Consider the following 27773-nt stretch of genomic DNA (forward strand, 5'->3'; position numbering starts at 1 on the left):
GTGAAGGGAACTCTTAAGGCGTCAGCATACCAAGATATTTTGAACAATTTCATGCTCACAACTTTCTGGGAACAGTTTGGGGATGGCCCCTTCCTGTTCCAACATGACTGTGCACCAGTGCACAATCAAGGTCCATAAAGACCCGGATGAGCAAGTTTGGGGTGGAGAAATTTGACCTAAACCCAATAAAACACCTTTGGGATGAATTAGAGCGGAGACTGCAAACCAGGCCTTCTTGTCCACATCAATGCCTGACCTCACAAATACCATTTTGGAAGAATGGTCAAACATTCCCATAGACACACTCCTAAACTTTGTGGACAGCCTTTCCAGAAGAGTTGAAGCCGTTATAGCTGAAAAGGATGGGCCAACCCAATATTGAACTAAAATTGGGACGAAATTAAAGTTTGTGTGTGTGTAAAGGCAGACCTCCCAATAATTTTGGTAATATAGTATTTGTTATATATAAAAACTTTTCTTGCATTTCTATAGCAATTGGATTTAAAATGATAATAGACCTGATGTAAAAAAAAATGTTTGCAAGGAAAAATGTCTGTGCTCGCCACAGAAAATCTCAGCTTTTTTGTATACTTCTTTGCTGTGATAAAATGATCCATTTTGGTGAGTTTTGGCAAGAACAGTCCTTCACTCTTTCAGGATTCCGAGTCAAGTCCTCTGTGCAGTAGAAAAGACTAACTGCACTGTACAGTAGAAGCAGATGTAATTCAATAGATACAGTAAGTGATATGGTAATATGAAAAGTGAGATAGGTGTTAGACAAGAAAAGGTTATAAAGATGACAGTTATAAGGTGATAAATATGAGACAGCAGATTACATGAATATACTTCCATAAAATACAATGGTAGAAATGAGAATACCTCAAAGTGAGATGGCAACCAACCACCTGAAACGTTTCAATGGTATCCATTTGTAAATGCCGTTGCAATCATGGGCCCCTAAAAGTGTACAATTGTTGAGTTTTGTCAGTGCCCTATTCAAAATTACAGTCCTATGCAGTTCATCTAAATATTGTAGGGCTGGCATGAATGTGCATTTTTCATACATATTGCTATGGATCCACAGAGTCCATTTATTAACTTTATACTCCGCACAGCACAGCTGTGCCAATGGTACATGTGGTAAGGAAAATGAACATCTCCATGGGTTTAGACAATAGAGTTAGGCAACCAGTAGCTGCTGCTGCGAGTTTTAACACAACAGCTGGGAAGCCACATATTGCTTAGCATGTCTTAGAAAAAAAAAATGTATGAACTACAAGTAAAAAACCCACTAAAACAGCTGCCAATCTTCCCTCATCTGTGCATTGTAATGCCTTGCAGAGAAATATTAGAGGGAAACTGCAAGCTGAAGAATATGCTTTCATCTGAGCAGCCCATAGGTCACACTAGTCAAGCTTTAAAGCACAGAGGGCTTTTCCAGTAGGTGAGGTATAAATTGAGACAAGTTTGGAGGGGTGAGGGAGGGTAATTTACCTTAGTACTGCTGTTAGCTGAATGGTAATGCTTCCCATTTGCTAGTACAAGCCAACTAGATGAGATTTTTAAGGTTACTATGGTGACATGATAATCGGAAAAGGAATTCGACCAGGTTCAAAGGGTTAGTAATTGAACTGACACTGTACAAGAAAATTCAGCAACAACTAAAAGGCAGAAAAACTGTAAAGAGGTTCCACAAAAAGGATATAAAATGCAATCAAGTACATTTTTCCTATTTTAAAAGTTTGCTCATACCCATCAAAATAAAGGGCGGGGAAAACTCCAGTTACTGTTCATTGGAGGATTGGTTTGTCTATGTGGCGTTTGTGTTCACTGTTAAATAAAACACATTAAAAAGGCCCACAAAGGCGTACAATTACTGCACTAAGTACAAATATGTTAAATCTCTGATGCAATATTAGAAATGGTTAATTTGTATTAGGGGATAACCTTGTGCATCAGAAGCAGGTATAAATCTATGCATACTAATATAAAAAGTGGGCCAGGTGTGTTATGGGACCACAGAGAAGTCAGTTGCATTTTTTTTTTCAAGAGTATAAAAACAGAAGACTCATGGAGTGGGGTAGAGTTATAGGGGGACAGCCAAAGGACATGTCCTTCAAAGCTTTGCAAAGTTCAATCCCCTTGAACAAAGCAGTTCAAAACCCAGGGTCTAAAAATATCACAGCTATGTCCTGTACTGTACAATTAAGATAGCTGAATTTAAAATATTTAAAAGAGAAGTTTGTGAATTTTCTTACTTAAGTGGATGCAACATCAGTCCGATGCTGCATCTGTCCCCTGCCGGCTCTAAGACTGAGAACCGAGTGATCAAAGACCGCCGATCGCTCCATTGTCAGTGACTGCTGTCTGCTCTGTCTCCCCCCCCCCTGCACTCGCTGGAGTGCTAAGCTATGGAGGGGGCGGGAGCGGCTTGCTCATGCTCTTAGTGGCTGGCTAAGAGGGCTGGGCCAGGTGCCAGTCCCGGCATCTGGGTGGATAGTTGCAATCCTTTCCAAGCCAGGATCGACTTTGTGACCTCAGCCGACAGCAGACTTCAGTCTGCTGAAAAAGGGTCATATGAGTGCAGATCGAACTACACTCCTGTGATCCACAGGAGAAGTACAACCAAATGAGCTTTGGCTGTACGTCTCCTTTAACATTCAGTAAGAGATGCTCTTACATAAAATTTAGCATATGGCAGTTCAAATGGAAATTTTTTATTAAATAGTTTTACTGATGTTTATCTGTTCTGGACTTCAAAATGTGCACAAGCAAACATAATGCATTCTTCACGAAAATAACTACTGAAAACTAACATCTGAAAGGCCACTGTAGATTACTATATATTGTAAATAACGGTCTGTATTTTGTAATGCTTTAATGGACAAGTCTCCCAAGTCAGGCAAACAGAGATATCTGCTTCCCTTATTCTCAAATTTCACCTGTAGTAAAATCAATGTTGAAAAAATTTGTACTTCTGTAAGGTAGGCCATAGATTATGTGATTCACTTGATTCCACCATCAACACAATCACAGTTGATTGGGAATCCCTCCTGAAGCACTATTGTGTTCTGTTGGTGAGGAGACTTCCCTGACGGCAGAACACAATGATCACTGCCAGCAGCTATATCCACTGGCAGTGGTCATATACAAAAATCAGACAGGCTGGTTGTACTGAAATCAATTGATGGATTGGCTTCTAAACTACCAGCCTGCCCATAGATGGATCAAATCTTGGCAGGTACCTGCTGAACCAACAAATTCGATCCATCCTTGGCCAGCTAAAGCGCTAAAATTATGACATGGGGGATTAACTAATGATTTCTATTAAACAAAGCAAAGGGAAAGGACCTGTTCTGTAAAATGTAAAAGAACATATGTGGGGCTATTGTACCAAAAAAGACACTGTTACAGGTATGTTTCATTACCCTGTACAGTCTGTTAGATCTGGCTTCTCTGAATAACTATGTAACTTCTTCATAATTGAAAAATGTTTGAACATTGATTCTCAGACTACAGTGTCTGATCGTCTGGTGATGCTAAAAAGTCTGATTGACTGAGGATAATGAGACATGGTTTAAAAGAAACTGGAAAGTTAACCATTCATTTAAAGGTTTCATTTATGAAATTTCAGCCTGTAATTTTAATGGGTATTTTTTCCAGTCAAAAGTCAATTAGAATAAACCCAAAATATCTAAAACAACTAATTGTAAAATAAAAGCTATCTATAAATGATCACTTCCTATTCACCAAATGCACACTAACGCTTTAGTAAAGGAAATGGTGATCGTGAATCACTGCTTGACAATAGATCCAAAGGGTGGATGACATATCTAAGGGTGTCTTCTAAGGGGTCCTGAGATATAGTAATATTATTAAAAAAACATAAAAATAACTAAAAGTAAGGGCATTGAAAAGTGGTATTAAACCCAAAACTAAAATAATATATTGCAGCTTGCCAATTATTAGATGGGGTGGCTGCATTTGTTATTTTTTAGGCTTGTTCCCCTTTTCTTTTCACCTAGTGATCCAGCCAGTAACACACCTTCTGCATTAGGCGGGTTCACACTGGTACGACAAATGCTCCGGCATTGGGAACTCATGTCACATGAAGTGTGAAAATCAATGTTTCCCTATGAGAGCCATCTTAACTGGTCTGACACAAGTCGGTCTGACTTTGAAAATGCTCCTGAACTACTTGGTCCGACTTTGATCCTATTTCAGCCCATTAAATATCACTGAAGTCGGATCAAAGTCGGATCACTGTCTTAATTAATCCGACTTCGGCATGCTCTGATGATCTTGAAGGGGAACTCCATACCAAATAAAAAAACAAAAAATATAAAATGGCATGGGTTCCCCCTACAAGAGCATACCAGGCCCTTCGGTCTGGTATGAATTTTAAGGGGAGCCCCCATGCTAAAAAAAACATTGTGGGGTCCCCTGCAAAATCCATACCATCACTCTATTCCGAGCACGCAGCCCAGGAAAGGGGGTAGGGACAAGCGAGCACCCCCCCTCTTCTGAACCGTACCAGGTCACATGCCCTCAACATGGAGGAGTGAGTGCTATTGGGCAGGGGGCCTTACATTCTCCCACTCTAATGCTGGGTGCGCGGTGTGCCACTACTTATATTGGCATGGGGCAGGGTCACCGGGTGACGTCACCCAGAGGACCCACCCCTTATGATGTCACTGCTGGGGGATGATGTTGTGGTGATGTCATAAGGGGCATGGCCCCGGATGACATCACCCAATTACCCCTGCCCCATACCAATATAAGTAGTGGCACACCGCAGACCTAGAATTAGAGCGGAACAGAGCATCGAGTCAACATCGGAAGAAGAACAGAGGGAGGAGACCTAGCAAAAGAGCAAGGAGACCCGGCAAAAGAGCGAGAAGACAGCGGACAAGACCCAGCAGAGGCAGAAGAAGGCGGACAGAGGGAGAAAAACCTGAGAGGGCTAGAAGACATCAGCGGAGAAGACCCGGACAGGGGAGAAGAACCGTCAGAGGAAGAAGACATCAGCGGAGGAGGCAGAAGAGCCGGAGTGGGGAGAAGGAATCAGAAGAGACACCAGAGCTGTTGATAAATTACTTACTTTTTTAAGGTAATTGTGTAGGGGTACAATGTACCCAATACACATTCACATATGGTGGGGGGCCGGGATCTGGTGACCCCCTTAAATAAAGGGGGCTTCCAGATTCCGATAAACCCCCTGCCCGCAGACCCCAGCAACCAACGACCAGGGTTGTCGGGAAGAGGCCCTTGTCCTCATCAACACGGAGACAAGGTGCTTTAAAGGATATGTGGCCTGGTACGGTTCAGGAAGGGGGCGCTCGCTCATCCCCACCCCCTTTTTCCTGACCTGCCAGGCTGCGTGCTCAGATAAACGTCTTGTATGGATTTTGCGGGGGCCTAGTATGCTCTTGGAGGGGGAAACCATGCTTTATTTGGTGTGGAGTTCCCCTTCAAGATCATCAGAGCACAAATTACATGCCAAAGTCGAATCAATTATTACGGCGATTTGACTTTGATCAGACTTCAGTGATATTCAACTGATGTCGGACTCAAGTCGCAGGGCAAAGTCAGATCCACAGTCGTATGACTGCCGTGTTTTACCAGTATGAACCCAGCCTTAGAGTGTCTCCACTCAGGATGAAGGAGCATAGGGTGCAGCAGCATTGTCAGTGTGGGGAGGGTAGTGTTATATGTACTAGCATATTTAAATACGCTAGCAAATTGAAGCCAAACTCCAGCTAACACATTACAAGTAGTTACAGCAACAGTTCTTTTCCTTTTGGGGTGAGGGTTTTACATAAATAAATAAAAGCTGAAAGCTGATCACTGTAAGCACCTCTGCCAGTGATAAATTGTTTGGCTCATCCCTATAACTGATGCATCTTAAAGAGAGCTTGTTCTTTTGAAAAACAACAGACTTTCTGGCCAGGTGAACATAGAAGAAAACAAGCCTACAAAAGAAAACTAATGTATCTATCACACCTAAGATTTTCTAAGCTGCAATATAATAAAATGTTTGCTTTTGAGTTTACAACTATTTGAACTGTAAAATCTGCATAAATGCCCATTTTTTTAAGTTGAAGTTTTATCAGCACCAACCCCTCCCCCCCCCCCATCATGCAATTTCACAAATCAGCATATCTGCCACTAATAATAATTGTCTCATGAGTGTTATGACTGGCAGCCTAGGGTAATTAAATGCACATCCATGCCACCATACAGCGTACAGAAACACTTTGCAATCTGAAACAAAATGCATGCAAACTGGAGTTTAATGCAAGTTAAATTTCTAACTGGATTTATACATCATTGTGGCACAGCAGAACAACACATTTTCATTGGCTGTAAAATAGGTTAGAATTCCAATTTAAGCCTTGCAAAAATAAAAAGTCACAACTTAAAATTATTAGTTAGACAGTAGATCTAAAACATGCATGCAAATTCTGGAGATCCTTTAACTAGAATTCAGTGCTCTCCTCTAAAAAGAGGAATGAGCAGTTTCTAATAGAAAAAAAAATCTTTACAAGTGCAGCCTTCTTTTTTTTTATTGGAGTATCTTAGCAGCAGAGAACGAGACACTGAAAACATTAAAATACACAGAACAATTGCACTACACAGGTACACAAATATACAAAAACAGGTGTGTTATTACCTGATATTTTCATCATTCTGGAGTTTCGAGTTATTGTGTTATGAATTTTGCACAAAGCCAAGGTTGTGCTTTGAAAGCATATTATGATGTTACTGTAACTTACATTATTATTATTATTAAAGTGTGCACTAAAGCAAGTATTTCCATACAGAGAGAGGACAAGAGTAAAATCTAACTGTAGTGAAAATGTTTTGTTAGTTTAAACTCTTGTGCAATAATTTCTTATTAGTTTAACTTGATTAGCAATTTGCAGAGCAGACTAGACTTTTAGCAGTTACAGTATTCATAATACATAACGGACAATGCCTATATGAAAGCAAAATATCAAGTAGGCCTTTAATTCCCCGACCTTGACAACACTTTAACATTATAAGACCTTTCAGGGTATAAGTATATCTGTATTTCCTACATTGCTAATTAGAGTGGCAATAACATGTTTAACACCCTGGTTTAAGACTGAATGCTGGGTAAAAGATGGTCCCTGAGACCTTAATGTATAAATGAAAACCAGCCATTACTTTCTATTGCTTTCCTATTACTAAGTACATTTAAGGCAGTGAAGTGTGCTGGTGTGAAACAAGTCTATTAGAAATCTCGGGGATAGATAAAAAACAATAAGGCTTTGTGCCAATAGGTTAAGTGAAATCCATAATGATAATGATAACAAGTGTTACCAGAGCACATTTATATGAAGCAGGGGTTAAAAATCAAATCTATTATTGTCTTGGTCTAAAAGGGGAGTTAAGCATATTTGAAGTCAGAAACTTCATCATTAAGGTACCTACTTCTAAAAAGTCTATCCACATAACACATAATTACGTTTGGTATCATAGCGATCATCATCTACCTATCTTAAATCTGATAACAAAATATGTGTTATCTGTACTACTAATAAAATAAAGTACTACTAATAAAAAAATACCAAACGAAAAGCAAAATACACATTAAACAGATACTCACAAATTTAACTGACACATTCAAGCAATAGGCATGCACTTTCTGATCAGGCTGACTGAAACCACAAGAAAGCTAAACTGTTCTGATGAGAAGATGGAGAGTAACACCAATGGTTCCTGGCTCTCTCTTGGATTTCTCACCTTCCATGTTACAACTTTGTCCCAATGAAAAGTCTTTGCTTCCTATCCCATAGCCACAATAGAAAGCTAGAGGAAATCCCTGCAGATTTAGAAAAAATTCCTGGTAATTACCAGAACTAGTGCCCCCATTGAAAGATTTCCCCTATATGTCTGTTCTGGTGACCACTTATTTTAGATTTTTTTTCATTTTCCATAATGGTCACCAAGGCATATAGGGTCAATCTCCCTAACAGGCAGGCAGACTGACAGACAGCAATAAAAACCTGACAGATTTTAATATCGCTCGCTTTCTAAAAAAAAAAAAGTTTTGGCTTTAATTATACTTTAAAGCAGGGATCTCAAAACGACAGCCCTCCATCTCTATCTGATTTTTCTCTGATATTGCACATTTTGGACACGGAATGTTTATAACAATTTTTTAAACAGATGTCACATATTCAATTAAATAAATGGTGTCAACATCAACATGTTTTTAAAAACGTAATTGCCCCCTTTTAAATGGTTTAACCTCTACCTGAAATGATTGTATCCAAATGCTTCCTATTATTCGGTATCACTTTTACACTTCTGTGGAGGAATTTTAGCACATGTTTCCTTACACATGTGCCATATTTAAAAAATAAATATGGTAGGCGTTCAAGTATAAATTGTTTGTTTATATTCACAGCATCTCTGCCATGGATATAGGTGAACCCTTTGTGCAACCAGTGGTAAATAAAGAATCATGGTGAAGTGCAGATTTCTAATTTTCTCATTGATGCCATGCCATGCCATGCTTAATGCTTGTTGAATCTCTCTGCTGCCAAACTTGTTTATCCTTAGGATAAGGGTCAATGTAAGTGAAACATTGAGCTGTGGTAACAATCAGCCCTCATTGCATTCAATAATTTAACCATAATAACCTTATTTGTATACAATCCCTTTACCAGGGGCAAATACATTTTCACAAAATTGTTAATTGATGACTTTCTATAAACTTCAAAATTAAAATAATTTTTTTGTTTAGGAACTCAAATATTATATTTTAGTTGAAATGTTAAAAGCATTCACTGTTAAAAATGTGCAATTTTAAAAGCAAATTAGGAAAATGGGATAATACCTTTTGTATGTAATTTAATGAAGATTGTAAAAACCTGTCTAGGAACCAGTGCAACCTCCTAAAAATTAAACAATTACTGCCACCAACTTTAATATAAAAGACTTCAATAGTTAGGTGTCAGCAGTCATTTTGTATGCTGATTTAGCAACCTGGCTCCTGTAGATTGTGTCAGTTTTGATTTTAAGGAAACCAGGATCTAACAAGTTTATAATTCTCAAAATTATTTCAGCTCCCTCCTTTGGGAATTTCATCAATTCTAAATGGTGAAAAGTTAAAGAGGCTATATAAAAGCAACATGCATAAACTTAATGATCATCATGGAAAGCTCATTTCACTATTTGATTGCTGATTCTTGAACATATCCAACAAATATTGAACACAATATAAATTAAACAAAACACTTACAGCAATTCCATGGCCAAAGCCAGAACCAGGTTGAGGACTTGCTGCGCTAATGTAGTTACCAACACCGGAATCTTGGTTGGCAGTTCCATAGATATCAGCGACAGGGCCCGGGCTATTAGCCCCTGGAAATCCACCAGGTCGAGCTGGATTGGTGCCTGCTGGTGAAGCGGGTGCGCCATAATTCGGTTGAGCACTGTAGCTATTCATGACTGGTGTGCAGAGAATAAAGCCAAGTATGAGAGCAGAAGCATGGCATGCTGTTATTACAAAATAAACAGAACATACTAATAACAGCCAGATGATAAAGAGAAATGGCCTAGGCTTCACCTCTAATGTTAAGTCATGGCCATGCGAAACAAGATCATGTATTCAATGTAAATGTCAGCCCACACGAACACTGGGCAAGCTTTAACGGGAAACAAATGAAGACAAATCTTATATCCTTTAAACATCAATCATTCAATGCTTTATTGTAACCCAATATTGTGACATTGCTTATTATAAAACACCACAAAAACATTTCTTCAAATACAGTCTTACAGTCATGCAACTGGTGTATATCGGTAAAGGGAGACAACATTCTCATCCCATGCAAACTACAAAGGAACTGCTCCTAATTCTATGGACTGTTTATAGCCACGGCAGGAGGCTTGTTTGCAGCCAGTCTACTGGCTACATTTCCGCTCATTTGTACAATGATTGGAATCAAAATACAGTAGAACAAGTTATAAATGTAGCTCAAAATAAAATAAAAAAAAACACAGCAAAAAAAAAAAAATGTTTAAAAATAAAAGACATATACATACAGGTATCACTATATAACAATGCAGGATATAATAAAATGACAATTGTTCCTTAAAGATATGGTTGAACTGTGTATTTGCACTTTGTTTCTTAATATTAATTTTGTGTTTTTATTGGCCAAGTATTGGAAAATGTCAAAACCTTTGTAAAATCTGATTTAAAATTATAGTTATATTCGATGTACCATAAGCACAGTTTCTAAAATACAAAATAAAATGTGCTATTTTCACAATATCATTCTTGACACTTTTTAGAATGTTGTCTATCAATATGTGGAGGAAGTAGAATAACCAAATTCACCTATTTATACAAATTTAAAGGTATGTTTCTAAATGTATTCATAGACATTGATTGCCAAATAGCCACACATGTTCAGTCTGGCTGCCACAATTTATTTTATATGAAAAACAGCAACAATTCACATTGGTTAAATTATGTTTATGAATATGTGTCAGGAAGGGAAAGCACATGTGGTGGCTTGTCCTGGGAGAAACCAATAATGATTTAGCCAGGGAAGAAATAACCTGGCCTTTTTGAATCTTCCTTCAAGCAAGTTCAGTCAAAGTCAGGGAGGACCAGGTCAGGGAGGACCAGAAGGCCCCTTTCACACGGGGCGGATCAGTAATGATCCGCCCCGTGAACCTCCGCTTGCTCAGCGGGGATCGCTCCGTTGATCCCCGCTGAGCCAGCGGATGACAGGGTGGTCCCCGCACACCGGATCGTAGCGGGTCGGATGTCAGCGGGCATGTCACCGCTGACATCCGCAGCTCCATAGAGGAGCATGGAGCACCCGTTCAGGTCCGCCTAAAAAACTGGCAGGTGGACCTGAACGGGCCGCCCATGTGAAAGAGCCCGAAGACTATATTGCCCAATCTGAAACCAATCTGGGTAAATGCTGTCTGTAAACACCTTAAAAATGCTTGGTACATCTGTATGCTTGGGACATACAAGGCCTTAAACACAGCAGATTGTATTTTTTTTTTACTTTGATGCAGTTGGGCTTCACAATAGGTAGAATTAAATAAAATGCTTAACAGTATAAAAACTGCCAATGCTTAACAGTGTATGAAATGCTGCCCTGTAGTGACAGGATGCTAGAGAACCATAACACTGAAGTGCGGTGGTCTGCCGCTTCCATGCCTGGTGCTCCAATCAACAGCACTCAAACTTCAACTTTTCATTGGACCAATGTGCATGGGGCATGAAAACAGATACAGGACAGTTTCATACACTGCCCCTTTCACACAGGGCGGCCGATTTCCTGGCTCAATGGGGGATCTGTCTGCTGATCGCCACAGAGCAGCCAGTTGACAGGTCTGTGTCTGCTCCACTGATGCAGAGCAAACAAGGACACAGCCTGCTGTTCTCTATTAGCTAGATTCAGATAGACAGGCATATCTTTGAGGTGGCGTAGCGTATCGCATATACGCTATGCCGCAAGTCAGAGAGGCAAGTGCTGTATTCACAAAGCACTTGCCTCCTTAGTTACGGCGGCGTAGTGTAAATGGGCCGGCCTAAGCGTGCCTAATTCAAATGTGGAACAGGGGGGGGGAACGACGGCTATACTTAACATTGGCTAGGCCAGCTATTTGTTCGACTAACTTTACGCCGGAAAAAGCCTTACGTAAACGACGTAAAAAAATGCGCCGGGCGCACGTACGTTTCTGAATCGGCGTATCTAGCTCATTTGCATATTCTACGCCGAGCTCAACTGAAGCGCCACCTAGCGGCCAGCGTAAATTTGCACCCTAAGATACGACGGCGTAGGAGACTTACGGGAGACGTAGGAGACTTACGCTGCATGTATCTTAGCCTAATTTAAGTGTATCTGGTTTCCAGAATACGCTTAAATTTACGACGGCGTAGATTCAGAGTAGATTCAGTAGATACGCCGGCGTAACTGTCTCTGAATCCAGCTATATGTGTCAGTAGGATAGAAATGGACTGCCTGTTCGTTTCCACCCGATCCAATAGGGAACGGATTCCCAATCATCTGTTTTTAGCAGTTTGGATCAGATGTTGGCAGGTGACATCCGCCACTCCATAGAGAGCCATAGATGGTCTGACCGGAAAAACTGATAGGCAGATCTGATAGGTCCCTCAGTGTGGGGTCTTAAGCACAAACACCTAATAAAACAATGCAATATTGTTTACTTGCTATCCATACCAACTCAAACAAGTGATTTAACCACTTAAGGACCAGGCCCAATCTGAAACATTTTCTTTACAAGTTAAAATACTTTTTTTTGCTAGAAAATTACCTAAAATCCCTAAAAATTATATATATATATATTTTAGCAAGAACCCTAGAGTATGAAATGGCTGTTATTGCATTGTATTTGTGCAGCGGCTTTTCAACTCAGTTTTTTTGGGTGGAATAAAAATGCACTTTAACGAATAAAAACCCCCCCACAATATAAAACACATTTTTTTTTAAAATATGATAGATGACATATCATGCTTTAAAATTGAGCATGCTTATTGAATGGCACAAAACTACGGTACTTAAAAATCTCCATAGGGGACACTTTCTACATTTTTACACAATACCAGTTTAGAGGTACAGAGGTGGTCTAGTGCTAGAATCAATGCTCTTACTCTGATGTTCATGGTGATACCTCACACGGGTGGTGCAAATACCATTTACATATGTGGACGTGACCTACATGACCTTCTTTGTTATGATTACATTTCTTTTTTTACACTGTCCCTTTAAAAAAAATATCACTTTTATTCCCATCACAAGAACTGTAAACATCCTTTGTGATAGAAATAAGGCATGACGGGTCCTCTTTATGGAGAGGTCAGGGGCCAATCAGACCCCACATCTCTTCCCTACAATGGAGAGTATCAAATAAAATAAAAAATATTGATCCGATGCATTGTAAAAAACAAACAAATTGCCTTTACATCGGCCGTGAATTGGAAGTGGTGTCATAACGTCGCTCCGGGCCTCCTAGGTCATACAGATGAGCGGAGACCATATTTCCTCTGCTTAGCTCTATGGCCTGCTGCTAAAACCACTATCAGTTCTCGGGCTTCCCAATGAGGTAAGCCAATGAACCACCGGAAAGTGGCGAGAGGGGTCGCCTTAATAAGCCACTCAGATGACTTATCAAAAAGATCGGTGGCTGCAGAAAATCTTAATACCGGAGTTATAACATCTAGCTGCAGCCATAACCCTGGTATTAAACGTCAAAGTAATGATGTCTTTTCCCAATTAGGTGGTTGGTAAGTGGTTGTGTGTATATAATAGTATGATAATAAAAATTCTGCTTTCTTTGTAATTTGTTATACAGTAAAAAAAAAGTTTGGCAAAATGAATCGAAATAGGTTTTACAGATATGAAAAAAAGGTGGATCCTCCCAGCACTTAATACTTTCTTTTTATGTTTTTTAGGTATCCTAATGTTTTTTTAAGATACCTCAAAAACATAAGAAGCCATGCACAGTTCAAACAACACTGTGCACTGTTTCTGAAGTATCAAAAATTTACAGGTCTGTACTCTCTTTGTAATCTGTTATATGGTACAAGGAAAGCTTGGCAAAAAAAATAAAAATAATGTAAATATACACCACAAATATAGCAGCCCAACTCTGGATATAATCTAAGATTGCTTAGGGGCACAACAGCTTTCAATAGCTTACATAGAAAGTAGTCCATTTATTTAGCAGATGTGAAAAAGTAATAATCTAATGTTATGAAACATACTAAGGCAATCCATTTGCTCCGTAGAATAATAATGCAAAAGACAAACCATATGGAAAGGTGACTACAGTCTTCCTTCAATGATAGAAAATAGGATTGGCGTGACAGAACTAGGCCTTAGGCATGAATGTACTCAAAGTTCTGTTATAGATGTGTTTTTATCCAAAAGTGCAGAACACCTATAAGTTTATATATATATATATATATATATATATATATATATATATATATATATATATATATATATATATATATATATATATATATATACATACATACACACATACAGTATACACATACTTGTCTTCAAAGCTTTGAATAATGCAGGAGAAATCATAAACATATTTCAATGCATTTAGACTTAAGTATCTGCCTAAGCACTGTTGGTTATCTTATAGGGATATTTATAGATGTTATGCCTTGAGACTCAGCAAGCACCAATGGTTTGGTAAAATAGCATACAGTGGGGAAAATAATTATTTGACCCCCTGAACATTTTGTAAGTTTGCCCACTTACAAATAAATGAAGGGTCTATAATTTTGATTATATGTGTATTTAAAATGATAGAGACAGCATATCAACCAAAAATCCAGAAAAAAAACACATAAAACAGATGCTATAAATTAGTGTAGCGCTACCCCCTCAGGAGCCGCTGTTTGTTGTTGGGATCGGCATATTAGGTTACCTCTCAGTGTTGTCTAGGGGTGTAGTTGATGAGCAGAGTAGTAAGCGAAGTAGTGAGTGAATGTCCAGTCAATGAATAAAAGTTTTCAAATGCTTTATTTCCAGGCCCAACATGGCCAACATCAACATGAGGTATAGCAAAAAGGTTGATGAAGCAAAAGAGAACTTTGCAGTATCAGGCCTGAATAAGAACAGAGCAATCCTGCTCTCAACAGCACAGTAGTAGTAGTTACAGTTCGTCGACACTCTAGCCAGAGTGGGTGAAGTGCCCCCGGACAGACTCCTGCCACAAGCCTGGCAGCCGAAGTGTCACTTTAGGTTGCTGGGAGGAACAGGCCTCTGCCACAGGCCTAGTACTTTAAGTGAAGCAAACGGATTGAGCGAATCCTCCCAGTAGATTAAACAAGGGTCACCGGGTGACAGCTGAAGTGTACCTGTCAATGTCCCGGTCATCAGATCCCCGATGGTTCGTTCAAGCCCTGTTGGACAACCTGCCTCCGGGTTCTCCTCAAGCCAACCCCCCCATCGAACGGCATCCAGCCTGGGATCTCCTCAGTAGAGCGGGGAACTCAGTAAGTCACTGGGGCCCCTTTCAGGAACACGGAGCTCCGAGTAGCGTGTGACCCCGGCCTGGTAGGCCATCGCCGGGGTCCGTTGGATGCGCACACCCTGAAGGTGGGTGCCACACCTGGAACCCGCGAAGAACCACACAAAATGGCGTCTGCCACAGATATACTCTCCCCCAGCATGCCCCGCGAGGGAAAACTCCTCCAATTGGCTGCTGGGGAAAAGTGGCTCTGCCAGAACCCCTTTAGTGCCACCTGTCGCCCAGGGGTGGAATCAGCACCCCTGAAGCGTAGACTGACCTACAGGACAGTTCAGGAATGACAGCAGCCCAGAATTTAGCAAATTATGAATGGGAGCAAAATAACTCTCCCATTCCCCATTAACTTTAGCGTAGTGCCCATACTGAAAGTAAGGGGGCGCTACATTAGGTTGGAGTTCAGTGAGTAAAATAAGTATTTTATCCCAAAGCAAAACATGACTTAGTACTTGGTGGAGGAAACCCTTGTTGGCAAGCACAGAGGTAAGACGTTTCATGTATTTGGTGACCAGGTTTGCACACATCTCAGGAGGGATTTTGGTCTACTCTTCTTTACAGATCTTCTCTAAATCCTTAGGGTTTCTTGGCTGTCTCTTGGATGGGTCTTACAGCATGACAATGACCCAAAACCTACCACCAAGGCAACAAAGGAGTGGTTCAAGAAGAAGCATATTAAGGTCAAGGTCTTCAGACTTTAATACTGTAGAAAATTTATGGAGGGAGCTGAAACTTCAAGTTGCCAAGCTACAACCAATAAACTTTAGGGATTTAGAGAAGATCTGTAAAAAAGAGTGGACCAAAATCCCTTTTGAGAATTGTGCAAACCTGGTCACTTAACTACAAGAAATGTCTTATCTCTGTGCTTGCCAACAAGGGTTTCTCCACCAAGTCACGTTTTGCTTGGGGATCAAATACTTATTTTACTCACTGAACTGCAACTCAATTTATATAATTTGTATCATGTGTTTTTTTCTGGATTTTTGGTTGATATTCTGTCTTTATCATTTAAAATACACCTATGATAAAATATATAGACCCTTAATTTTTTTTTGCAAGTGGGCAACCTTACAAATACTGCAGGGAATAAAAAAGAAAAAAAATGTCCCCACAGTATATATTTTAAGACAATAATGAAAACAAAAAACTAACACGGTAACACCACTTACTGTCTTCATTATTTCCAAAATTAAAAAAAACTCTGAGGCCCCGTACACACGACCGAGGAACTCGACGTGCCAAACACATCGAGTTCCTCGGCGAGTTCAGTGTGGAAGCCGCCGAGGAGCTCGGCGGGCCGACTTTCCTCATTGAACAACGAGGAAATAGAGAACATGTTCTCTTTTCGGCCCGATGAGTTCCTCGACGGGTTCCTCGCTGAAAAGTGTACACACGACCGAGTTTCTCGGCAGAATCCAGCTCTGACCGAGTTTCTGGCTGAATTCTGCCCAGAAACTCGGTCGTGTGTACGGGGCCTGACACTTAACCATTCCCCACCTAACAACCTAAAACTTTAAAATTAGCCCTTATCACTTAACTTTAAATGTAAGCACAAAAATCAAACCCTAAATTGAACCTCAACTTATACAAAAAATCCTAGAACTCTTACCCTAGCTCTACACTTACCCAAGCATTAAAGGATTCCCAAGGCTGAACTAAATGGTTACCTTGTTCCACGCTAGGAATAGACAAATTGAAATGCACCAATTGTGTGCACAAAAGTACTGTGATGTGATGTACAATAATTGTATATGTTAATATACCAGAAAAACTATTTATGGTATGCTTGCATGCCCATGCGAGAAATTCATATTTGGGATAGTGGGACAAGGAACAAACTATTGCCCCCTATCACACTTTACTTTGTTAGGCTTAAAGCTATTGGACGCTTCCAAAAATCAAAGCTTATGGAAAACCAGAGGATGATACCTTCCTGATCATTTCCTGCATTTCCACTATCAAAGGTTTACTGGCATCTATAAAGCAAAAGTCTTGTTAAAGTGGTTGTAAAGGCTGAAGGTTTTTTTTACCTTCATGAAGGTAAAAAACCTTCAGTGTGCAGCTTCCCCCGCAGCTACCCCTAATACTTACCTAACCTGATCCCAATCCAGCAATGTACATGAGACCAGAGGCTCTCCTGGGTCTCTCACTCCTGATTGACTGAGATAAAGCAGCAGGAGCCATTGGCTCCCACGGCTGTCAATCACAGCCAGTGAGGCAGGAACGGGGCCGAACCATATTCTCTGTGTCTTGTGGATGCAGAGAGCCAGTTTGGGAGTGAGCACACACAAGTGCCCCCACAGGAGGCTTGCTATGGAGGTGCTCAGCAATGGGGAGGGGATCAGAGCATCGGTGGGGAACCCAAGAAGAGAAAAGATTTGGGCTACTCTGTGCAAAACCACTGAACAGAGCAGGTAAGTATGAGTTTTTTTTTTTTAAATACAATTTTTTCCTTTACATTTACTTTAAGTTAGTCCTAAATCCATATTTAATCTTGAATTCCACTCTATCGGTCAGGGATTATAATTATAACTACTGTAAATTTAGAAGGTCAATGTCAACAAGACAGCATGTGAAACAGTTGGATGCATACAGACAAGAAATGACCTGGATTCAAACTTTTTTTCATGACTATGCCCATAAATGTTACTGTTGCCTCAATGACCATCTGGCACTTGGTTAAGAAAAGATTGGGTGGGCATTAAAAAGAAGAATAAAAGCGCTATAAATAATAAGAAAAAAAGAGTAATGAAGTTTTAGGGGTTCATGAGAACTGATGTGAGATGTGCTGAAAACAGTCCCACTAAAAAGTGCAATATCAACCCAATTTGCAAGATGCAGGTTTTTATTTTGTATAGCGCACACGTCATAGTTATTTTTTAACTAAGTACCACCTAATTGGTAATTAAGAAACCACCTATTTTTCAATGTAATCTAGAAAGGTACACTTTGAATTAAAATATCTATATATTAAATTATACTTTTTAAAACTGTTTAAACCAGCAGAAAGTAAAAGTACTATTTATATTAGTGCTGAAAGAGTTACCAGCCAATAACCTTTTTGTTTAAATAATTTGCTACATAGTATTTAGATTTACAATTGTGGACAATCACATTTGCAAGATAGCAAGACACTTCTTATTACACTACTACTACATTACTATAGCCTAATATTACTACATGACCTCATATGTAGACAGGATGTATCAAACACTAACAACTGTAGATCTCTACAGCTGCCTCCCATTTGTAGAAGGAGGGGGAAAGTTGGGATTTATAAATTGGAAAGCAAACAGTAAATAAACACCCACCAGTTCTCTGAGCTGTCGGGATTGTATGCAAACAAGGGTAAATAGGGACAATAATAATAAAAACACTCTTAAATAAGGCTCATGCATGTTCCAGGATTTTTCCTTTCTTCTCTTTCTTTTGATAATGAACAAAGTCAATTAACAAGTGTACATGAACATGGAACTATGTGAAAAGCTGGTGTTCAAAAGTATAAATAAGCAAATATTTTAAAAGTAATGATATAAATGTCACAAATTAAGCCTGCACATTTGAACTAGAAAATCGCCAAGTGTAGAGGTCCTCATAAGGACCTTTGTTAAGGGGCTTTTGTTCACCTTAAATGAGTCTTGCATCCACATAAGGTCTATGGGAATGTAAAACCTGCTTAAGGGTAGATTCACACCAGGTGCGGTAGGACTGCATTGGGTGGCTATTTTATCCCATTTCCAGTGGAAGGATTCTACAGGGCCCAGTAGAATCCTTCCACTGGAAGTCACAAAAATCAGACCTTTTGGTCAGTGACTGAGTATTTCATCGGTCTTTATGCAGCGCTGGAGCAAAGTACACATAAAAGACATTATGAGAAAAAATGAGCATGGAGATGAGTTTTGAATAATCTCAGGTGATTCATTGCACTTTATAAAATCTGGACATTATCGAGTATGCAATAAACTGGCTGACCATGCTAGGTGTACAGAGCACTGTTGAAGGTTCTAAATCTAAAATAACTGGGCCTTTACATCACATCCTACTCAAGTTGCAGAACTATAGTCCCCATTAACCCTCAGCCCGCATATACAGAGTGTGTACTTGGAATATTATCTCAGCAGCTCAGGATCAGTCTCAAATTGTGCCATGTTGTCCCTCCCTATTTAGCTCTCAACTATGCAAAACCTCACCTTCTGAGTCCTGCAGCTCGTTCCCGCCGCACGTCTTCTCCTCATGCTCTCTCCCAGCACGTTTGCGCTGTTTTTTTTTTGCAGTGTGGATGGCTTTAGCGGGCGCTTTAATTGGTTAGCAGGCTAGCACGTGACCTCCGGGCGCTCATTCTATGTCACGCCCACTCGGAAACGTCACCGCTAGCACAGAGAAAGCACAGAGAACTATGGGAAATTTAGTTTGTGGGTGCGGTGTGGCGGTGTGACGATCCCATTATATTTTCTGTGACATTTCTGGCGTGCCCACCGAAACGGCTTGCCGTGCCAGGAGCGGCACGCGTTCGCCATTACTGGACTATACAGTATCCATATTTATTAACAAAAATTAATTTTTACCCCTAAACTGTCCCCTGAACCTGAAGTCCTGATGCCCTGATCCACACTGTCCAATGTGCCACTGTTGGTCCATCACTGTGACTTCACAAGCCAGGAATGTCTTTCTAAATTGAAAAGTTTTAATTTGCAGATTAGTATCTTACTGTCACCTGCACAATATGAACAATAACATGTTAACCACTGTAACAGTCATCACTCTTGCTTGAACTTTTCTGGAAGAGTACCTGGGTCTGATCTTGCCCAATAGAATAATCAGATGCTTTTGTGTTTAGCTACCTTTAGATGAAAAAAAAGCAAATATCTGACTAGTTGTCGCAGGCTACAGCATGGAAGAAATATACGTAAATGCCAAGTTTTGAAGATTAAAATGTCAAACATATGCAAAATGCACCAATATAAGTGAAATATACTCAACACAGAAGTGTCTTTTTGTGCAATCTGTTGAAGCTATAAACTATATTAAAATGCACTGTATTGTCCCCAGATTGCTAAAGCAAATCAATAACAATATTTCTGCAGGAAAATAAGTCATATGAAATGTATGTTGTGTTCATTTAAAAAAAAAATCTAAGTAAAAGACTTGTAAGAGTAAAATGTCAAGCTATGAATAAAATTATGCCAGAAAGTGTGTTTATAGTCAAACCTCATAATTTAAAGTAAGTGATAACAGAGTCAATCATTTTAGTTCATTGAACGTTCATATAATGCTGTATTCATTCGCTGTGATCACAGAGCTGAATGTAGAAATTATGTCTGTGACAAAATCACTCCTACACATTCATTATATTGTACATTTTCCATGGGGGTAGTGGATGTTCAAGTGAGTGCATTAAGCAAACAAATAACAGGGTTGAAATTTCTACCTGTAGGAGGTAGCGAAGAAATATTTATAGATAATAAACCTATCACATTACAGCAGGGAGAATGGAAGACATGGTTTATTAAACTGACTGTTGTCATTAGTATGGAGCTACATTTATTGCAGCCAATGTTAACCTCCCTGGCGGTATGATTCTTTCTGAAAAAAGGTGCTGAAAGCGGTACCATTATTTTGCATGGAAATTTGGCGTTTTAGATTGCAGGCCTGTAATTCTTAGGAATAACTCACCTAAATCTGTCCAAACCAGAGTCTCTAGTAGACTATGATGAAGTTTGAAACACAAAATCATAAATTATAATATAATAAATAATAACAAGTAATAATTTAATAATAACAATACTTTTTATTCAATAAATCTTAACAAATAATATATTCAGATACTCTGATTTTTTGGGGGGTCAAACAAGGGTGCAAAATAATTATTCAGTAAACGTCTCGGGTATGAAACATTTTAAAGCAGGGTACAGCGCAAAGTCCAACGTTGCAGTCGGCACAATAGAAACGCGTTTCTTTACGGATTTTTCTTTCGTTTTCGTCGCGTTTGGAGCAGCAAACCACACACATCCTTGTGGGTGCTGTTTTTTTTTCAGTAGGTGGAATGTGGTCCAAAAAATGACGACCGGTCAGTCTTTCAGGGTTCACTACACCAGTAGCCCGACGTCCAGATCGGTTTACCGCCATTGGCGTTTGGTGCTTCAGAAAGATTTGTTCTGCCACCTTCCACACAAAGTCTGAATGGGCTATAGGCCTGTCACTTTTTTTTTCATCAGGATGAAGGAATTCCAGAGACATTGTTCGACAAGATGTCGGAAAATTTTTTTATAGTACTTTTTCTGCTGCTTCCTCATCGCAGGGTAAAAAGTCATGGCCTGGTCAGCCCTGTCCACACCTCCCATCGTGTGGTTGTAGTCCAACACAACTTGTGGCTTCATAATATCCTTGCCACCTTTGGTATGCACCATGACGGTCGAGGTGTTATGGACTGTGCTCATAAGGGAAACGTCTTTTTTGTCCCGCCACTTCAGTGCCAACATTTTCCCTTTTTGCCATGCTGCTACTTCTCCTTTCCCAAGCCTTTTGCTGGGAAATGCTGACGGCATGTTACGCCGGTTAGGCCTCACGGTTCCATAAGCGTCGGTCTTATTTTGGATAAGGAACTCGTACAGTTCTGGGGAGGTATAAAAATTGTCTGTGGTGACACAATAGCCCTGGTTGAGCAAGGGCTCCATCAATGACAGAACTGAAGCGGTTGCCATCCCAAAATCGCTGAATCGCTCGCAGAACTTGGTCCCTTTCCCAGTGTATACGACTGAGTTCCAAATATATCCAGAGCTGGATTCACACAGCATAAAAGTTTTTATACCAAAGCGAGCTCGCTTTGATGCGATGAACTGTATCCAGCTGAGCCGACCTTTGTAGGCCATGAGACTTTCATCGATGGTAACGTCGCGCTCAGGAATATAGGTCCGCTGGAAGTTCTGCAAAATAAGCTGGTAAACCTCCCAAATTTTTTTCAGCTTTGGAGCTGGATGAGAATGCTCATCAAAGTCCTCATTATTTGCAAAGTGCAAATATTTCATGATCAATGAAAATCTGTACTCCGACATCACGGATCCAAAAAAAGGCGTGGCCAATAATTTGTTCGTGGACCAGTACCATTTTTGCAGGGGTTTCCCCACCACTCCCTGTAAAATAATGAGGCCCAAAAACTTCCAAATGTCCTCGCTGGTTACAGGCTCCCATTTTCTGCGCCTTGAAAATCGCTGAGGAGTCGCAGCTTCTTGTTCTTGGTATCGATTTGTCTCAATAACTATTTTGTCGATCACTTCAGCGGTCAGAAAAAGTTGGAGGTATTCCAGGGGATTGTCATCAACGTCCACTTTTATCCCAGGTGCTCCTGTAAATGGAAATCTTGGGGGCGCTACGTGGTCATCACCGCAATCAATTGCGCACCAAGTCCGCACATCGCTGGGCACAGGATCGTCGCTTATATCACTTTCTGCGTCTGATGACGAACTTTGCCATGCGTCGCTGTCACTCAGCTCCTCCGCAAGTGATTCCGTATCGCTGTCGCTGTTTTGCAGCAGGTCGCATAGCGATTTTGATGTACAGGTGCGCTTTGCCATGATCGCTGTGCACTTTGCAGACACAGGTACAGTACAGGTACAGTCAATCTGCAGACAGGGCACTGGGGAAAGCACTGGGGGGCAATCAAAGGTCACTGTAATTTATTTTTAATTTTTAGCCAATTGTGTCAGTGTGTTTTACTATGTGTTATTTATATTTTTTGAATTTCGCGCCGTTCCCCCCCCCCGTTCCGCCCCCCTGCGTCGCGACGCTCGCAGGGAAGGGAATCAGAGGAACACAGTGCATCGGGCGGACATCCGGCCGCCGTGCACTGGGGAAAGACATCGCTGACATCGCTGGATCGCAGGGAAAAAGGTAAGAAACCTCTTCCTGCATCTAGCGAAGCAAACCCGTGTGTGTCTCGGGGTTACCGATCGTAGCCTAAAAATCTCGCCCCGAGACACACACGGGAATACCGCCCAGAAGGTTAAAGAACTCACAGGAACTACTTATATGAGTGGTCTTTTGTCACACATGTATATTGCACACATACGTTATATTGCAGGAAGGGTCAGCTATACATAAAGCTGCAAACTCTAAATGTTACAACTCCCAAAATACTCTCTGGCCTCATTCATTCTAACCAACAAAGCATGAGTGTAAATGCACTTTTAAATTGCATTCATATGCAACACAGTTACTGTAGCTACTACAGGGAAACTGCAGAAAACATAGAACTGTCATACAAACCAATCATGTTCAATTATATCTCTAAATGCATTCAGCCTACCTGAATTTCATTTCATCAGTGTGCATTTGGGGGACTCATACAATGATCGGTAACCCAGTAAATGCAAAACTCTGCATTTTACAGAGTTTTACCAAATACCACCATAAGACATTATTTATATTGTTACCAGGTAAGATTATGCAAAATGCCATAATGTGTGTTAAAACCCACAAGAGTTTTCACAGTCAAATTTAGCCTAACAATATGTACAGCTACAGGAGTCTCAGTGAACACCCATATCCATGTATAGTTGCATTTAGGTTAATTCTATTATTTTAGTAACTCAATACAACTAATTTGATGGTAAAAATGCACTTACTATAGGCTGGGTGGAAGAACTTTAAGACCATTGCTTCACCTTACCAGCATACACGTGGTGACTTTACTGAAGGCAGTTCTGTGATAGCTGCCTTTAAAAGAGAAGTATGGCCAAAGATCTCCTGTGACCAGGAGACAGCCCACTGTCACTTTGACATCACAGAACTGCCCTAGGCTGTGGAAGGATCTTGGCAATAATATTTCTGCTTGATCAGCATCTGGCACAGCCTCTCTGAGCTTGAGCCAATTACTCGTACATCCCTCCTCAGCACAGTGCTCCAGTGAATACTGGAGGGTCAGAGCAGGAAGCGGTGAATGACAGTCACCACACTATGCTCAGAGTGGACCGACCAAGACCTGAGCAATCATGTGATGCACTGATGCTGCAGCATGTAGGTGAGTATGTATTTTTTTTTTTTTTAGAATCTCACACATCTTCTTTAACCTTTTCATAAATAAGCTATTTCACGCTTTGTATCCAGAGAAAATTAGACATTTTGCTGTGAACAGATTAATCTAACCACTTATTGTTTTGTTTTTTTAGGGAAGCAACACATATGTCTTTCATTCAGTAGTCCCTTGTGGTGCACTTTCTCTGCCTGTTCTTTGTCAAAGAATCAGCAGAGGCTGGCAAATGCATCGAAAAAGCATTATTTAGAAAAAATTATTTAAAAAAAATGACATAGGATCCTTGGTCAGCCCGTTCTTTCATGGGGAACAGCTCTGATTAGGCTAAAAACAAACACTGCTCAAAAAAGACAAAACCAAACATTGAAAGTATACATAATGTTAGAACAACATACTAACTAAAAAACTTCACATTAAGTCATATTGATATGGCATGTGAGCATTAGCCTCCTTGTTTATAGGCAGAAACTGGACACTGTGTCCGGAATGATGCAATCATATTGAATTAGATATATTCATTTGTGCCGTGTTGCTAACTTGTCTAAAACATTGTATGCATTGCTATGCCTGGGTAACCTTATATGTCATATCCAAAGAACCTATAATTCGAATGGGTATATTCTACCTTGTTCAATGAAATACAAATCAAATTATTGATGTAGTAGCTTAGCCAGTCAAATTTTACTCTGCTATAGAAACCAATACCAAAAAAAAGCCATAATAACTACATTATATTATATGAGGGTTTACCTAAAAAGGTCTGTTCAAGAGGCTATCTAGTGGACCAGAAATACTTCTGGTCCACTAGATAGCCTCTTGAACAGACCTTTTTAGGTAAACCCTCATATAATATAATGTAGTTATTATGGCTTTTTTTTTTTTTGGTATTGGTTTCTATAGCAGTGTAAAAATGGTACTGCATTAAGATTAAACAGATTAGAACAATGCTTCTAGCAGAATTCATGACAACTGACAGAAAGAGTGTATATATTCAAAATTTTAGGTGTCAATTAGTATTGTTACTGATAATTCTGATATCCCTAAAGGAGCTGTACATTCAGAGGGGTTTTTTATCTTAATGCATTCTATGCATCAGGATAAAAAGCCTTATGTGTGTGTAGCAGCCCCCCAAATACTTACTGGAGCCCCATCTCTGTCCACGAGTGTCTCGGCCTTCCGAGGCTCCCCCTCCTGATTGGCTGAGACACAGCAGTGGTACCACTGTCAAAGTCAGTCAACCAATCAGGAGAGAAAGGGGGCAGGGCCAGTCTGCAGCTCTGTGTCTGAATGGACAAAGGGAGCTGTGCTTGGGCTCGGCTGCCCCCATAAAAAGCTGCTTGCTGTGGGGGGCACTTAACAGGAGGGAGGGGCCAGGAGCACAGAAGAGTGACCCGAGAAGAGGAGGATCTGGGTTTCTCTGTGCAAATCCACTGCAACAGAGCAGGTAAGTAAAATCCACTGCAACAGAGCAGGTAAGTATAATATGTCAGTTATTTTTATTTAAAAAAAATGAGACTTTATAATCACTTTAAGCCTCAGCAGACACGTTTGGTGTAAACATGATCATGGAGTAACTACTCCATGATCATGTTTATACCAAACGTGTGCTTGGACCAGCATTTTTGTACAATAAACATGTTCTCCCTGTGCTTTGGGTACTCCTCCCACACTCCAAATACATGCTAGTAGGTTTAATGGCTCCTGACTAAATTGATCCTAGTATGAATATGTATGCATGCGAGATAGAGTGAGCATGCAAGTTCTTTGAAGGCAGGGACTGATGTGAATGTACAAAGCGTAAAGCACTGTGTAAATTGTTGGCACTATATGGGAACCTTTAGACCCCCTTTCACACTGATGCATTTTTCAGGCGCTTTTGGGATAAAAAGTAAAGCACCTGAAAAACAACTCCCCTGCTTTCACACTGGGGTGCTTTGCTGGCAGGACGTTAAAAAAAGTCCTGCAAGCAGCATCTTTGGGATGGTGAAGGAGTGGTGTATACATCGCTCCTCCACTGCTCCTGCCCATTGAAAGAATGGACACTGCTGCTGAAGCACCTGCAAAGCAATTTGGCAGCGGCGCTACACAGGCGCATTTAAACATTTATTTAGCCGCTAGCGGGGGTTGAAAGTGTCCCGATAGTGGCCGAATAGTGCCGCTAATACAACACTAAAACTAGCAGCGTTTTAGCGTCAACGCCCGCCCGCCCCAGTGTGAAAGTAGCCTTATTATTTTGTGAATACATACAAATATAAGTGTGCATGTGTACATAATAATCTGTTTAAATAATTCAGATCGTGTATGCATATTTGACTGCTGTCTAATGTGTATGGTCTGCTGCATCCTTATTTTCCCACGCGGACAACTTAAGTAGCTTGTGTTGAGGGCATCAGTATGAGATGCTGCCTAGATCATTCAGAATTCATACACAGGTGGATTTGACCTGCAGATGGCCTCCTTCCAACCTGCATTTGACCTTCTTCAAAAGGGTTCTGAATTCCCAGACTTTTAGGAATATAAAACCTGTCTGATGTGAGCAAAAGCCCGTTGACACACACCCCAACTCAGACACACACTCCGCTCAATCTAGACACTGGACCAACAACAAAGTCTGCAGACAATATTTTTCAAGACATCTTTTGACATTGGTAGATTAGTAAGCAAATAAAATTAATAATACAGTAGACTTATTGGGGTGAAAGAATATTTCACAACTGAAGTCATATATTTGGATGGGAAACCAAAATATCTGCTTACAATTATCAGAACTGAACTTATATATATTGACGCCCATCCACCCATTTCTGGGCTGCCAAAAACCTATAAGAAACAATAGTAATCCAAACAGCTGAGCTTTCAATTCACAAAAAAGGCCCATTAGATTCAGCACTCACTGGAAACATCAGACATGCATTTCTGAAAGTCTGGAAATGCTTGTTTCAGCCTACTGATCAGATTTCCAGGTAATCGCCTGTAGTTACAGCTAATACCATGTGCTGTTCCTTCTCCTCCTAGCTCATCGATCACTCCCAAGCAGCACAGCTAAACAGGATTGCAGCTTCATATAACAATGGACTTTCCAACTCTCTTCCAGCATATCAGGCAAAAAGCTGATACACAGTCAGGGGGGCAGATTCAGATAGAGATACGACGGCGTATCTCCTGATACGCCGTCGTATCTCTGAGATCCGACGGTCAGATCTATGCGGCTGATTCATAGAATCAGGTTCCGCATAGATCTCCCTAAGATCCGACAGGTGTAAGTGACTTACACCGTCGGATCTTAGGCTGCAATCTCCCGCTGGCCGCTAGGTGGCGCTTCCATTTGTATAGGCAACGAATATGCAAATGAGGAAATACGCCGATTCAGAAACGAACGCCCGCCCGTCGCTTTTTTTTTATGTCGTTTGCGTTCGGCTTTTTCCAGCGGATAGTTACCCCTGCTATATGTGGCGTATCCTATGTTAAGTATGGGCGTCGTTCCTGCGCCAAGTTTTGAATTTTTACGTTGTTTGCGTAAGTCGTTCGCGAATACGGATAGACGTAATTTACATACACGTCGAAACCAATGACATACTAGCGACAACATTTGGAGCAATGCACGCTGGGAAATTTAGCCGGCGGCGCATGCGCAGTACGATCGGCGCGGGGACGCGCCTGATTTAAATAGTAA

General features: G+C 40.5%; 1 protein-coding gene across 6 annotated transcripts in view; it reads right to left on the minus strand.

The window, feature by feature from the left end:
- MSI2 (musashi RNA binding protein 2) overlaps positions 1-27773 on the minus strand; it is an 838983-nt gene that overhangs the window by 27363 nt on the left and 783847 nt on the right. For 5 of the 6 annotated variants that reach the window (XM_040336657.1, XM_040336656.1, XM_040336658.1 and 2 more), the window contains 2 exons: positions 9275-9483; positions 880-957 (listed from right to left, as the gene is read on the minus strand). The exons of the other annotated variant lie outside the window; for it this stretch is intronic. In XM_040336657.1, the coding sequence (XP_040192591.1) occupies positions 916-957; positions 9275-9483 (251 nt within the window). In that variant the 3' untranslated portion in view covers positions 880-915. The remainder of the gene's footprint in view (positions 1-879; positions 958-9274; positions 9484-27773) is intronic. 6 annotated transcript variants of the gene reach the window in all.

The sequence above is a fragment of the Rana temporaria genome, chromosome 2 (assembly GCF_905171775.1).
Source record: "Rana temporaria chromosome 2, aRanTem1.1, whole genome shotgun sequence".
In the NCBI taxonomy this organism is placed as follows: domain Eukaryota; kingdom Metazoa; phylum Chordata; class Amphibia; order Anura; family Ranidae; genus Rana; species Rana temporaria.